Source organism: Balaenoptera physalus (assembly GCF_965194825.1).
Source record: "Balaenoptera physalus genome assembly, chromosome: 3".
NCBI classification, from domain to species: Eukaryota; Metazoa; Chordata; class Mammalia; order Artiodactyla; family Balaenopteridae; genus Balaenoptera; species Balaenoptera physalus.
The window spans coordinates 134,793,892-134,809,683 of NC_138890.1; the positions used below are offsets into that span (position 1 = coordinate 134,793,892).

The window sequence follows — 15,792 nt, forward strand, 5'->3', positions numbered from 1 at the left end:
TGGTGTAAGAGATATCATATGGTATTTGTCCTCCTCTGTCTTAGTTCACTTAGTATGATAATCTCTAGGTCCATCCATGTTGCTGCAAATGGCATTATTTCATTCTTTTTTTATGGCTGAGTAATATTCCATTGTATATATGTACCTTATCTTCTTTATCCATTCATTTGTAGATGGACATTTAGGCTGATTCCATGTCTTGGCTATTGTAAATAGTGCTGCAATGAACACTGGGGTGCCTGTATCTTTTCGGAGTATGATATATGCCCAGGAGTGAGACTGCTGAATCATATGGTAGCTCTATTTTTAGTTGGTTTTTTTTTGAGATTTATTTTATTATTTATTTTATTTATTTTTGGCTGCATCGGGTCTTCGTTGCGGCGTGTGGGCTTCTCTCTAGTAGTGGTATGCGGGTTTTCTCCCTCTAGTTGTGTCGTGCATGCTCCAGGGTGCGTGGGCTCTGTAGCTGGGGAGCGCGGGTTCCAGACCACATGGGCTCTGTAGTTTGCAGCACACAGGCTCTCTAGTTGAGGTGCGCAAGCTCAGCAGTTGTGGCCCTTGGGCTTAGTTGCCCCGCGGCATGTGGGATCTTAGTTCTCTGACCAGGATTGAACCCACGTCCCCTGCATTGTAAGGCAGATTCTTTACCACTGGACCACCAGGGAAGTCCCTCTATCTTTAGTTTAAGGAACTTCCATACTGTTCTCCATAGTGGCTGTACCAATTTACATTCCCAGCAACAGTGTAGGAGGGTTTGCTTTTTTCTACACCCTCTCCAGAATTTGTTTGTAGACTTTTTGACGATGGCCATTCTGGCCAGTGAGAGGTTATACCTCATTGTACTTTTGATTTGCATTCCTCTAATAATTAGTGATGTTGAGCATCTATTGATGTGCTTTTTGCCATCTGTATGTATTCTTTGGAGAAAAGTCTATTTAGATCTTCTGCCCATTTGACTGGGTTGCTTGTTTTTTTTGTTACTGAGCTGTTTTGTGTATTTTGGGGATTAATCCCTTGTTGGTGGAACTGTTTGCAAATATCTTCTCCCATTCTGTGGGTTGTCTTTTCATTTTGCTTATGGTTTCCTTTGCTGTTCAAAAGCTTTTTAAAGTTTAATTAGGTCCCATTTGTTTATTTTTATGTTTATATTATAAAAATAATAGATTTATATTATAAAGATTAGAATTATTTTCATCTCTTCGTCATCTGTTTTTTTATCAATTTCCTTGTATTTACAACTATCTTCAGTATTTGACCAACTAAGAATTGTATCAAGGAAAATTTAGCCACAAATACAAAAGATGAAAGATAAAGTCACAAGTCCGTTTTAGCAAAATGGGATGGCCCAAGTTCTTATCACAAAACATTACATAACTAAGTCCTTTATGTTGACCAGAAAGGAGAGTAAAGTTATAAAAATCTTATATTTTTCTTCTTGTTCTTAGAAATGTATTATTCACTCACTGACTCTTGAGTGTGAGAATTTACCTAGGGTCTGAGATTTTGCTTATATGATCAATTTCACCAGCATCACTTTGCCTCGAGTGCTTTTTGTCTCTTTGTGTTAATTTTCTGATTTGCGTAATAATTGCAAAAACATCGTTTTCTGTTATTTTTCTCTTTGCCATGTGGATGACAAATGAAAAATTCTGAATTCTCAACTGTGTTCAACGAAAGCTGAAAAAAGACTACAGTGATGGTGTCTCTAGAATTCTATAATCAAGGTTCCATAGAGTATCTTACATTTATAAAAGGGTTTAATGGATCCATCCAGTAACTATAAGAGTGTTACTCTTTAAAAAAAAAAAAAAAAAGAAAAGGAAAAAAGGGCAAATTTCCTATTTTTCATAAGATTTCTAAAAAAAGAATAAAGTCATGAACTATCAATGTTTATAAACAGTAATAACTACTCAAAAATAAAGTCAAAAACTAAACATGGGTTCCTAATGGTAAACTGAGAGTTAAGTCAAGACAAAAGGACAAAAATACAAATAAGGCGAGACTACTTCTATAGTCTAATGCGGGAGGCAGATAAGAAAGATAATAATCACAGGACAGCAATTTAATAGAGATTTATATAGGCAATTATGCAGAAAAAAGTTGAGGAGCCTAAAATCAAACTGAAGAAACTCAAAGCAAGTTTCAGAAGATCTTAAAAAAAATTATGCAGGAACAGGGAGCAAGGAAAAGGTCATGTTAAATAAAAGAAACACCATGTGTGAAATGTGGCAAGAGACAGGATAGAAAGGGAAAGTCAAGAATACACTAAATTATGGAATTTATTCTGAAAGCAATACAGAATCACTGAGAGACTTTTACCAAACAATGACATGGTAGGATTTATGGTTTGGAAAGACTATTCTGAAAGCAAGGGTATAAAGGATGGGTTGTAGAGACTTATTAACAGGATGCACCTTAGTCAGTGGGAATAGTTAAAACAGCACAGAGGTAGGAGAAAACAATCATGAAGATGTGAGAAGAGAGCTAGAAGGAAGAGGAGGAATCTAGGACGACTCCCCAGTTTTTGCCTTTAGTGGCTGGGTCTTATTCAGCAAGACAGACCAGAGGGAGAGGCAAATTTTTGGGGAAAGGTAACGTACTTCGATATGCGATATTGTTATCACTATCTCTCTAAATATTCTTTCTTCTAAGACTAAAACTAGCTGTAGATATCTAACAGAAATTAATTTCTATATTAACTATTAAATATCAATACTACATAACATCACAAAGAAATAATTCCAATAACATTAATTTTGGCATTCAAATCAGTAGATTGGTGTTATAGTCTAAATTTAATCCTGGGTAAATGATTAACCTTATAGTGCCTAGGTTTCTTTAAGTACAAAGTAGGAAAGCTTAATTTTATCACAGCTTAAAGGAAAACTACAAGCCTGTAGGCCAAATCTAACATGAAGAAATGTTTTATTTCGCTTGCACAGGGACTTAAAAAAATAATTTTGAATTAGTCTGTAAACATTTAAAAATCAAGAGATTTCACCAAAAAAAAAAAATCTGGATTTTTGACTTTTCTAAGTTGAATACTCTGATATCACATTATTCTGTAATAATTAATTGGGGCTGGGTAGTCGCTGCCCCCTTCTGGTGGCCTAGAACTGTCCTGTTTGCCACAGAATCTTGGCCCCTGCCGATATCTGAATTCATATCTGAACCAGATGATCAATAAGAACAATATGAATAAGTCTTCATCAGGAATATACAAAACCATCTACAAGGCTTGTAATTCTCTGGCCCCATCCATTAGGGCCTTGGTGAGAACATAAAAACTGTTTCAAGATGTCTTTTATGGACTCATCGAGAATAATGGTCATGACTATGGCAAAATAAGTATCTTCAAGATGATGGCAGTCAAGTGGGACCCTGAGCCAGAACATCTTAAAGAGCCCTTCCAGCATTTTGGACCCATAGAAACAATCAGAGAGAATGAAATGACTTCTGTTTTAACTCATTTAGTTTTAAGGTCATTCGTAATCTGGTAAAAGATTACCAAAATAGACAACAGCTTATATCCAATTTACAAAAGTTTATATCTGATTTCAAGCTGTGGCCTATAATATGCTATACTCTAATACCCTACTGTTAGACCAAAACTTTACATAAAAAAGGATAATGCTTATTAGATTAAGTTTCAAGGGGGGAAAATGTTCATAATTGTAAAAATAATTAAAAGTATACAAAAACCATATATAAACTAAGGTTACAATTATGTAAAAAGTCCACAATGCATTAAAATAAAGAAAAAGGAAACATACAAAAGTACTAATGGTGTCTGTGTTAATTAGTAGGATTCAAAAGATTTTTATTCTCCCTTTCTAATTTCTCAACTTCATGATCAGAACCTGTATTTTAATATGGAAGGCACTGTACAACTTTATATTTTTAATATAGCTCCTTTTCCAAAAGATTAATAGCCCTCATTTTAAAAACAGTATCCCATTTTAGAATCAGTTTTCTAGAACCAGGTTTTACCTGCTTATTTCACAAGCCACTCGTCCTTTCATCTCTATGACATCAGAAGACGTAGCAAATCCCAACCTCCTTAAAACACGTTTGCGACATTTGAGCTCATCCATTTGTAGGACAGTTCTTGCTTTCTTTAGTTCTCGCTTTGCGGATTTAATGTCTATTGCAATCTAAGGCATATAAAAGTACAAAAGAAGTTCAGTAATAAGGTAAACAAAATGAAATGGTGTTTAGTCATGAAATGAAACAAAAAATATTATATTGGGGGCTGGGGGACATGGAGGAGAACACAGGAGTTTCTTACTGTCCCAGGATATTACACAAGAGGAATGATGTATCTGAGGTAGCAATGACACCAACTCCAGCTTTTCATCCTTAGGGAATGAGGAGGTAACTCAGAGAATAAGGAGAGAAAGATGAGAGTATATGAATCTTATCTCTCAACTACTTATATTTCCCTTACGATGCCCTGAGAAGTGTTGCTTCTCTTTGTCCTCAAATTGTATAACAAATCTGCCTAAGCTGGAAATGGATTTAGCAAAGAGAATAGGTCTTTATTCTACAGACAGAGATGAATGCCTAAAAGGAAAATGTTATTTTGAGGTCATCCTATAGGGTAGATGAGTTTTAAAATTCCATTAATCAGTAAATATTGCATATTTTTCAACTGTGACAGAGGATGACAGTACAAGAGCAAGAAAACACTGTCATCCTGAAGTGGAGGCTTGAAGTTCAGAAAAACACGGACAGAAAAGTTTAGGGATTGAGAATTAGAAATTCAAAAGACTTTGGAATTTTGCAGATGATTTATTAAGCTTCAACTGAGGAGCAGAAATGTTGAAGGCAATGATGGTGGTCAGTAACTGATATTTGTTGACAGCTAACTATAAATCCTGTTTCTTCAAGTGCTTTACATTCTTTTAATTCTTACAGCAACCATATAAAGTAGGTAACTAATATTAAATGTGCATTTTACAGATGAGAAAACTGAGGCAGACAGAGATTACCAAGATCAAGATACTGGTCAAGATCACAGAGCTAGTGAGTGATAAAAGATGGGATTCAAACCCAGGCTATCAGACTAAACTCCTAGCAATTATTTACATTGCTATGAACAGATATATTGTCATAATGCTAGGAGGATAAGAAGAAATGCTTTATATGTTAGACAACTCTATACTACCTAGCATGATTTATCAGGCCTATCAGAAAAAAAAAATTTGTCTTCTAAAATTCCTTTAATTGAAGATGCACCTGTATTAGCATAGAAGACTGTGCTAAGTACCCAGAGGCATATAAAGCTTTAGGTTGGTAGAAGACAGTCTACTATTTAAAATTTTTACCATAGTAATTTTTATACTGATTACATGTTGAAATATATTTTGGACATATTGAGCTAAATAAAAATCTTATTAAAATTAATTTCACCTGTTTCTTTTCACTATTTTTTTAAAGTGGCTACTACAGAATTTTAAATTACATTAAGTGGCTTGTATTATATTTCTACTGGATAATGCTGTTCTAGATCTTTTTCTACATACTTTAAAAGAACACAGATATCCATGTCTGTAAATGAATAAATACACAGGTACAGGGGCTCTTCCCACAGAAGTGAGGTCAGCTTCCTTTTCCACTCAATACAATTAGGATTTCTTTTCCAAAAAGTACATATAAATTTACCTTGGGCTTCCCTGGTGGCGCAGTGGTTGAGAATCTGCCTGCCAATGCAGGGCACACGGGTTCGAGCCCTGGTCTGGGAAGATCCCACATGCTGCGGAGCAACTGGGCCCGTGAGCCACAACTACTGAGCCTGCGTGTCTGGAGCCTGTGCTCCGCAACAAGAGAGGCCGAGATAGTGAGAGGCCCGCGCACCGCGATGAAGAGTGGCCCCCACTCGCCGCAACTAGAGAAAGCCCTCGCACAGAAATGAAGACCCAACACAGCCAAAAATAAGTAAATTAAAAAAAAAAAAAAAATTTACCTCATTTTTTTTAATGGCCATGTTGATACCCACTGTGTGGATATGCATAATTCATGTATCTAATTTTCTACTGATGAACACTGAGGTTGTTTACATTCATTTGCTTTTTCAAACAATGCTACAAGAACATCCTTGTACTGCCTCACTTTGTAGTTTCAGTCCGAGAAGTTGGGAAAGCTGAATCAGAGGGTATGAGCACTTAAAATGTTGACAGTTGAGGGGTCAGATTTTGAAGGCTTCCTAGGCAGGGCTAAGGAATGTCAAATTTATCCTGCAGTCGCTAGGAGGTCAGGAGGTCATTTAAAAAAAAAAAGACTTGTTTTTTTCCCCCTAAGTTGTTAACTCTTTGTAGTTTTCTTTCATTAAGAAATGCAATATAAGCACATTACAGACAATGGGGGGTGGGTGGGAGTAGGATTACCTACTATAATCTCACTGCCCAAACACAACCACTTAAGGTTTTCCTTTCAGTCTTTTCTGGTGTGCATTTTTACTTTTGCTAAATTGTAATCATAGTCCACAATGATTTCAGGTCCTACTTTTTAAATTTAATGTTCCTGCATAAGCATTTTTTCCATGTATTGCAGTCTTCATAACAAGTTTATTTAGCCAGTCTTTCAACCAGACACTAGGGCCTTTTTGTTATATTTGAGTGGCTCAGATAATGCCTTTCTCTGTGGCTTCAAACCACCTTCTCCGTGGATACTTTCCAGTCACCACTCAACCAAACTCAAGTCTTTCTGTTCCTGTGTTGAAACTGTTAAGGATGATTCTGGTGGTCAGGTACGGAGTAACTGGAAGCAGGGAGGCAGCTGCTGCAATGGTCCCGGTGATAGATGAGGCCAGGATGACAACTGAGTATACTCAAGCTTTTTGTGTCTCAGTTTCCTCATCTTGAGAAGAAACCTTCATGGTGGGCCACAGCATGGTGTGCTACATGTTCACTGAGAACACACCTGCTGTGCCCAACATGGCACAGGGCCACATCATGTTAGCACACAAAAAGCTAGAAAGGGGCAGTGCTGTAAAACTATGAACTGAACACATTACTCTATTAAGCCAAGAAGTTTCTACTTATATTATTTATTCAATAAATACTAGGCATCTACTTTATAAAAATAGATCATTATGGGAAATATGGAAGAGTACAAATAAGCTAAGATGAAACACCTGAGCCTAAGGAGCTTAAAATCTAGTTTGTGAGACAAGAAGACAAACATGATAAAAGCAGCATGTGATAAAAGCTGAAAAAGCATAATAGCAAGGAGTTATAAACTTCAAGGAGGAAGTGACATTTGTAGATACAAAAGATTCTATTGAAGAGAAGTGGACAGTGGAAAGAAATGTGTTCATTTCAAAAAGCTTTTTCTAAATTCATTATTCAGAATGGCTGTAAGAATGCTTTTACTGGTTAGAGAATATAGCTAGTTAGCCTAAAAAGGTGAACTACTACTTCATACCACTAGGATGGCTATAATTAAAAATACAGACGAAACAAATATTGGTGAAGATGTGGAGAAACTGGAACTTTAATATATTGCTGGTGAGAAGGTAAAATGGTGCAGCCACTTTGGAACACAGTTTGGCAGTTTCTCAAAAAGTTAAACATAGAGTTAAACACAGAGTTACTCACTGACCTGCATTTCTATGCCAATTCCACCCAGGGGAAATGAAAAGATATGTCCACACAAAAATGTGTACATAAATGTTCATAGCAGCATTATTCATAATAGCCAAAAAGTGGAAAAACTCCAAATGTTCATCAACTGATGAGTGGTTAAACAGAATGTGGTATATATATACAATGGAATATTTTTTGGCCATAAAAAAGAATAAAATACAAATTCATGCTACATCATGGATGAATCTTGAAGATATTAGCTAAGTGGAAGAAGGCAAACACAGAGGCCACATATTGTATGATTTTTTTAATATGAAATCTCCAGAATAGGCAAATCCATAGAGGCAGAAAGGAGATTTGTAGTTGCCAGTGGCTGGAGGGTAGGGAAAGGGGGAGTGACTGCTAATTGGTATGAGGCTTCTTTTTGGGGTGATGAGAATGTTCTGGAATTAGACAGTGGTTATAGTTGCAGATATCTGTGAATATACTAAAAACCACTGAATTGTATGCATTAAAAGCGGGGGGAGGCTATGCTATGTGAATGGCATCTCAATTAAAGTGATCAACTTTTTTACTGGTAAGAGTTGATAGTTTACTTAAAAGATAGCTAGACATTTTCCTGCTTTAGCTGATGAAACCAATAGGAAAAGAAAATGAAAAATATATACTCACTTATATAGTGAAATACTTAGAATTCTATGATAAAAGAGTTTCTGCCATACCTGTGCTTTTTTTTCACAAAGCGTATACACAGTTTCCAAATTTGGATCATTGTGAAGTGGATGAGAATACATTCGATGCTCAAAAGCCTCTACTTTCTGGATGACTTTTTTCAGGCCTTGATCTTGAATGCCCATGTCATCAATAGGATCTAATAAGGGAACACCATCAGGAAAACGTTTCTGAACTTCCTGAAACAAAATATTTAAAATTCATTTTTCATCTTACATACAAAATTAGTTAAGCCTAAACTAAATACTTCCTTTTATGTTTTTTCTATGTACAGACATGTATTATAATTTATTAATAATTCTAATATTTAAAGTTTAATAGTTCTGTATGCAGCACAATTTACTGATAAAGCCCATCATTGTGTATTTAGGTTGTTGTAACTTCTTGCCATTATAAATAATCCTGTATTGAACATCTCAAGTGTAAATGTTTTCAATATTCTGATTACTTCTTTGGGGCTGATGCCTAGGGAGGGCACTACTGAGCTGAAAGATATAAACTTTCAAAGGGTCCAGATCCCCATCACTAAACTTTTTGTAACATGATTTGACTATTAAATATAATGAACATGTGAGTTCAGGGAAGAGATAGGTCACTATAGGCTGGTATCCCACTGGGAGACTTTCAGGGTCTTGGATAAGGCTTAAAGGTAAGATAGGATTTGGCCAGTTAGAAATAAAAAAAGGCAGGGGGAGTTACCCACAAAAACTTTTTATAAAACTGTCAAGAGAATTATTCATTTCAAGAAGCCCATCCATGGACCACAGCTTAAAAATTCCTACTGTACACTGAAAGCATCCTGCTTTCTCAGATTTTAGTACATAGCCTTCACTACATAGTAAATCCTTTTCAAATATTTATTGACTAACCAATTAAACCAACTAACAAAGTGCCTTTTTATTTTCCTACCGGAAAATAAAATTTTCTATAAAATCTTATTTTTTCCTATTGAAAATAAAACTATTTCATCCATGTATTAACTATACTATAAAGTAGTTAAAAGTCCTGGCACATGATTTTATACATAAAACTTTAAATACACTCTATAGTTATTTTCATTCATAACGAATAAAGCAAAACATATTTAACATACAATAGTGGCCATGTTTTCCTCTGTGAGCCCTCCTTTAGCCTGACTTTGTTGCTAGATTCAAAGAGAGGACAGTCTACATATAGATCTGCTGCCACTATCTTTGTTAAAAATGACTGCCACTATTGGTAGTGTTTATAGGTTTTCTGAAAGAAAGCAATATATTTAAAAGCAAATCAGCTGCCTTGTTATAAACCCTATTTATATTTACATAAAATTTATATTTAATTTATAAAATTAACGTGTATACCTGTATTGATTTTAAAACACTCTGTCTATTGTCCAGTGGTCGAAGGTCTTTAGGAATGTAAAGCCTAACACTGCTGATAGCAGACAGGAGATGCACCAAAACTGGAACAACCTACCAACAGAAAAGTTATTATATATATGTTACAATTAAAATTGAACGTTTTCAAATTCTGCCATTTCTTAAATTTAGCTTGAATTCTTAAAAGGAAACTGCATTTACAATATGTGACAGGTATAAAAAGTAGACAGTAATCACTGTGGAAGCTTATATCTTAGTAGAAACTATATTTAAAAAGCAAAAACAAATTCAAACCTTTAAGTAACAGGCAAACAAATGGTACATAAAAATAAGTGATTCCCTTAACACAGAATCCATATTTTATTCATTTTTGCACCCTCAGTACTTGCTATTTTTTGAATACCTAAATGTACTATAGCACTACAGAGGAAGGAAAGACTCCTATTTAGGTCTATTTAGGTTTAGTTGGCCACGTAAGACTCATGTAATCTCTGGATGGGCCAGAATGAAGAGCTGAAAAGAGGTATTTCAAGCAGAGAAAACAGTATACTCCATTAGACATAATCTTGAAGAAAACATATCTTCAAACTTTCTTCCATGCTTTCTCCTGATAAGAATACCCTTCCCTCACCATGAAAAATACCATTTGCTTTCTTTAAATTTGCTCCCTTTAAATTCAGACTCTATAAACTGAGGAGAGGTTAACATTTTCACAGATCCAACTTTGTCAGCTTATTGGTCTCCTTACCTTTACACTGATCACCACTGGAAAAACAACTGTCATTCACTTGCTGATAACAAATATATTCACTGTGTTTTACTAAACAAAATGGTATAGTGGCTGAATGTGGGTTCTGGAGTCAAGACTGCCTGGGTTTGAATTCAGTCTTCAGTTAGTTGTGTGACATTGATCAAGTCACCTAGAGTTTTTAAGCTTCAGTCTCCCCATTTAAAAAATGAGGATAAACAATGGAACAGAACAGAGAGCCCAGAAATAAACCAACACACCTATGGTCAATTAATTTATGTCAAAGGAGGCAAGAATATACAATAGAGAAAAGACAGTTTCTTCAGCAAGTGGTGTTGGGAAAGCTGGATGACTGCAATTAAATCAATGAAATAACAACACTCCTTACACCATATACAAAAATAAACTCAAAATGCTTTAAAGACTTGAATATAAGACATGACACCATAAAACTCGTAGAAGAGAACAAAGGCAAAACATTCTGACATAAATTGTGGCAATATTTTTTTTAGATCAGTCTCCCAAGACAAAAGAAATAAAAGCAAAAATAAACCAGTGGGACCCAATTAAACATGTATCTTTTAAGAACAAGCACCTTCTCCTGCATAGCCACATTATGAGATCATAAAAATTTAACAATAATACATCATCTAATATATAGTCCATATTAAAATTTCCCCAACTGATCCAATAATGTCCTTTATAGACTACTACCACTACTACCACGACTACCAACACCACCACCACCACCACTACTACGTTCGGAGCCAGGATACTACTACTACTACTTTTGGTTTCAGGATCCAGCCAAGGATCATTTATTACATTTAGTTGTCAGGTCTCTTCGTCTTCTTTAATCTAGAATACTCTCCACCTTTTTTTGTTCTTTTATGGTATTAACATTTCATATAATTTCAAATTTACAGAAAAATTGCAAGAATAGGATAAAGAGCTCCCATATACCTTTATTCAGATTCACCAATTATTTGTATTTTGCCCCATGTGCTACAACATTCTCTCTCTCTATATTTATGTATATACATATACACAAACATACACACCCATACAACCACAGTACAAGTATTAAAAGAGGGAAATTAATGTAGATACACTGATACTATCTAATCGACAGTCCATATTAAAATTTCATCTACTTTCCCAATAATGTCTTTTGCCCTCCCTTCTCCCCCACCACTCTATGGAGCCAAACTAGGATCATGCATTGAACCTAGCTGTAATATTGCTTTGTTCTTCTTTAATCTGGAACAGTTTCTCAGTTCTTCAGTGACTCTCAAGACACTGACATTTTTGAATACTATAGGCTAGTTATTTTGTAGAATGATTCTCAGTTTAGGTTTGTGTAATCATGAAGAATCATCAGATTCAGGTTATGTATTTTTGGCACAAGTGATTTTTTTTGTTTTTTTTTGGTCTCAGTCCATTGGTCAACATTACTGGATTGGTGACAGTAACTTTGATTACTTGATTAAAGTAACATCTGCTAGCATTTTCTACTATAAGTTACTACTTTCCCTTTCACAATAAATTTATAGGGAGATAAATTTATAAGAAACTGGGGCTTCCCTGCTGGCGCAGTGGTTAAGAATCTGCCTGCCAATGCAAGGGACACCGGTTTGAGCCCTGGCCTGGGAAGATCCCACGTGCTACGGAGCAGCTAAGCCCATGTGCCACAACTACTGAGCCTGAGCTCTAGAGCCCGCAAGCCACAACTACTGAGCCCACGTGCCACAACTACTGAAGCCTGCGCGCCTAGAGCCCGTGCTCCACAACAAGAGAAGTCACCACAATGAGAAGCCCACACACCGCAACAAAGAGTAGCCCCGGCTTGCCGCAACTAGAGAAACCCGCACGCACAGCACCAAAGACCCAACGCAGCCAAAAATAATATAAATAAATAAATAAATTTATATTAAAAAAATTTATAAGAAATTTATAGGGAGATTCTTTATAGACTTTGTAAATATCCCATTCTTCACTAAACTTTCTTTTTTTTTTTACATTTTTAAAATTAATTAATTAATGGCCACATTGGGTCTTCGTTGCTGCGCGTGGGCTTTCTCTTGTTGCAGCGCATGGGCTTCTCATTGTGGTGGCTTCTCTTGTTGTAGAGCATGGGCTCTAGGCGTGCAGGCTTCAGTAGTTGTGGCACGTGGGCTCAGTAGTTGTGGCTCGCGGGCTCTAGAGCGCAGGCTCAGTAGTTGTGGCTCATGGGCTTAGTTGCTCTGCAGCATGTGGGATCTTCCCGGACCAGGGCTCAAACCCATGTCCCTGCAATGGCAGGCGGATTCTTAACCACTGTGCCATTAGAGAAGCCCTTCATTAAACTTTCAACTCACTAGTTTTAGCATCCATGGATTTTTCTTGCCTGAGTCAAATATTACTTATGGTAGTTGTCTAACATTGACTCTTCTAACATCTCCATTCCTTCTACAGTATCTATTCTGAGTATATAAGCTTGTGGGTTCTTATTTTATTTTCATCTGATTATAATCTTTTACTATCATTATTTTTATTCTCAAACTGTCAAATTCACTTTTAAAGAAGACATTATGTGGACTGAATTGGCTTTTGAGCTGCCAGTTTGTGATCCATACAAATCCTAGATACATGGGCTGGCTGGAAAGAGAAGACTCAGGACATGAAAAACTGTCAATGATGTACCAGGTAGCCAACATCCAGAGGGAGAAATACACAATTGTTTTGTACTGAGGTACATGTACACAATCCAAAGTGGCAGAAAAATTAAAAATAATTCACTTGACTTTAGAGAAGAATTGTACGGTTTACGCACTTGCAGTTGAATTATGCACAAGCTGCATTATGCAGAAGTATTTCCTTGAAAACAGAATAAACACTATCTGTGAAGACTTGATTCAGAAGGAAGACAGAAACTGCCCAATTTCTAATGCTGCTTCCCATAATAAGTTCCATCCAAGAAATGGTCAACTAAGTCTCACACTAATGACAAGAAAGAAACTATAAAGGCCCTCCTACAAATGTCTCCTTAAGTACAAGAAAGGGAGATCCTAAGACTTAAGTTCTGTAAATAAGAACTTAAATGTTTAAAAACCAAATGAATAGTTGCCATGAAATTATAAATCTCTACACTCACAAGGATTTAAAAACATGCTATAATATTTGCACTGTGCAGTTGATTCAACTTTCTAAACCTAATAACCTTTATAAAAGAACTTAGAATTCAGGCTCATCATGATGCAACATCGGTCTATATAAATCCAAATAATCATGAGGGCAATTATTAGAAAAGCGTGAGAATGCCAACAGTAGGGAGTATTTTTATTCTTAGACCTTTTTCTTTGCAAGTTTGTCATAAATCAATTTCCCCTTTTAAGATAAGCAAATGATAAGGTAAATAATATCAGAAGTCAGTACATTTTAAGTCAATACATTCTTTAAGTCAATACACTCTAAGTAAATTTCAACCAATGTCATCTCTTCAATTAAGACTATTAGCTAAAACACAATATGATTTTTGAATTTTTCATCTAAATCAGAATGATGTTTTTTGAACCAACTGAATTTTAATCAAGTCAAGGCAGACAAAGTTATTCAAACCAATGTGATTTTTATTAAATTTTAGATTTTCAAAAATTAAATTTGTGTCTTGATCTAATTTAAAAGCTGACTAATGTAATAATCTATTGAATGTAATAGATGCTTTCTCTAAGTTTATCCAGAAGAATGCCAGTGAAAAAGGTGGAGCAAAGACCTCCAAAAATCCTCTTCTCCATAAAAGCGTTGAGAATACTGGCAATTGTCAAAATCAACTTCTTCAGAACTCTGGAAATTAAACAAAGGCTTGCACCAATCCAAGGAGCGTTTAATTAAAAAAACCCCAAAACCAAAGAACTGGATGCTTTGTGATGTTTTAACTTACTCTACTCCCTCTCCCACTCAGCTCCACAGTAGTCTTGAAAACCAAGAGCCTGCAATCACTGAAAATCAGTCTGGCAGCCACCGGAAGGGACAGAACAGGGTTGAAATGACTTCAATAGGCCATTCCCAGAGAACTGTCAGTATTTCACCTGTTTGGTGGTCCCCTAGAAGACTTCATTCATTCACAAGAAGGTCATTATTTGACCTGACCCAGGGCTTGCCCAGTGCAAACAACCTTTTCCCTAGGGGCATCTGTTAAAAATAGTAAGAGGCAATTGTTTAACATCATGACTTTGAGGTGGTGGATAACAGGACAAATAACAGGTTAACCAAAAAGCTTAAAAAAAAGAAAAGAAAAGAAAAGATGGAGAGTAAGATGACCATAGGGAGATGTGAAAGGCGCTCCTAGAAAACTAGAAACGTAGAAGGCCTCATGCATGTGTAGGGCTGTGTTCACACTCCAAAAAAAAGAGAAGGCCCTAAACTCCCACCTCTGGGTGTCCTTAAGACTGAACACACAGGAAGTGAAGGCTAAGGTAGTGCTGTCAACTCTCTGGCTAAGTGTTAAAGGCATGCTACAATATGCATGCAGAGTCCCTAAGCAGAGACTGGTGGACTTAATGGTTATGGGCATTTAAGAAAGTTTTTGTCTAATTATTAGCTGACCACTAAGCTAACTAAGCAGGGACTTCAGTGGCCATGCACAACAAAAAATAGAGACTTAATTAACAGAATTAATTCAGAAAAGTCTACAAAACAAACAAGCAAGCAAACAAACTACAACAAATAGCAACATAAAGAAACTTAGGTTTAATTTCCAAAGTTGCCATGTTATATTATATAAAATGTTCAATTTAAAAAAAAATTACAAAATATGTAAAGAAACGACAAAATATGGTGCATATACAGGGAAAAAGAGCAGTCAACAGAAACTGTCACTGAGGAAGTCCAGCTACTGCACTTAATAGAGTTTAAATCAGCTATTTTAAATATGTTCAAAGTTTATTTAAAATAAAAAAATCTGATTTCAATTTGTAATAGTACACTTTTGATGCAAACTTCTAAAGTGAAAAAACTGCTAAATCTCATTCTATCACCACTATTAAAGGGTATTTTGACTCTCAAGTAGTTTTTAGATAGCCTAAGTGTATAGTTGTGATCTGTAACCTTCTATTCTATGTCCTTTTATAGATGTTTTAATCTAATGCTGAATGATTCTAGAGAATTCTTTGCCTAGAGAAACAAAACAGAAATCAATATTCTAGACTTTGTAATTATGGTCTTTATTTCCTGACACTGAGTCTCATTTAACTCTTATGAAATGGCTGTGATAAGGGGCAGTGGTCAGAAACACTTGAAGCTGGCAAAGCCACAGTGACTAGAGCAATTTTTAGAATACATTGTCGGAAGTGTTAACCTCTACTAATCAACTGTTATCCAAAGCTAGCTA

The 15,792-nt window shown here is 35.7% G+C and overlaps 1 protein-coding gene across 3 annotated transcripts in view; it reads right to left on the reverse strand.

Moving 5' to 3' along the window:
• MTREX (Mtr4 exosome RNA helicase) overlaps window positions 1-15,792 on the reverse strand; it is a 130,985-nt gene that overhangs the window by 18,615 nt on the left and 96,578 nt on the right. For all 3 annotated transcript variants that reach the window (XM_082457589.1, XM_082457588.1, XM_082457590.1), the window contains 3 exons: window positions 9,659-9,769; window positions 8,309-8,497; window positions 3,991-4,154 (listed from right to left, as the gene is read on the reverse strand). In XM_082457589.1, the coding sequence (XP_082313715.1) occupies window positions 3,991-4,154; window positions 8,309-8,497; window positions 9,659-9,769 (464 nt within the window). The remainder of the gene's footprint in view (window positions 1-3,990; window positions 4,155-8,308; window positions 8,498-9,658; window positions 9,770-15,792) is intronic.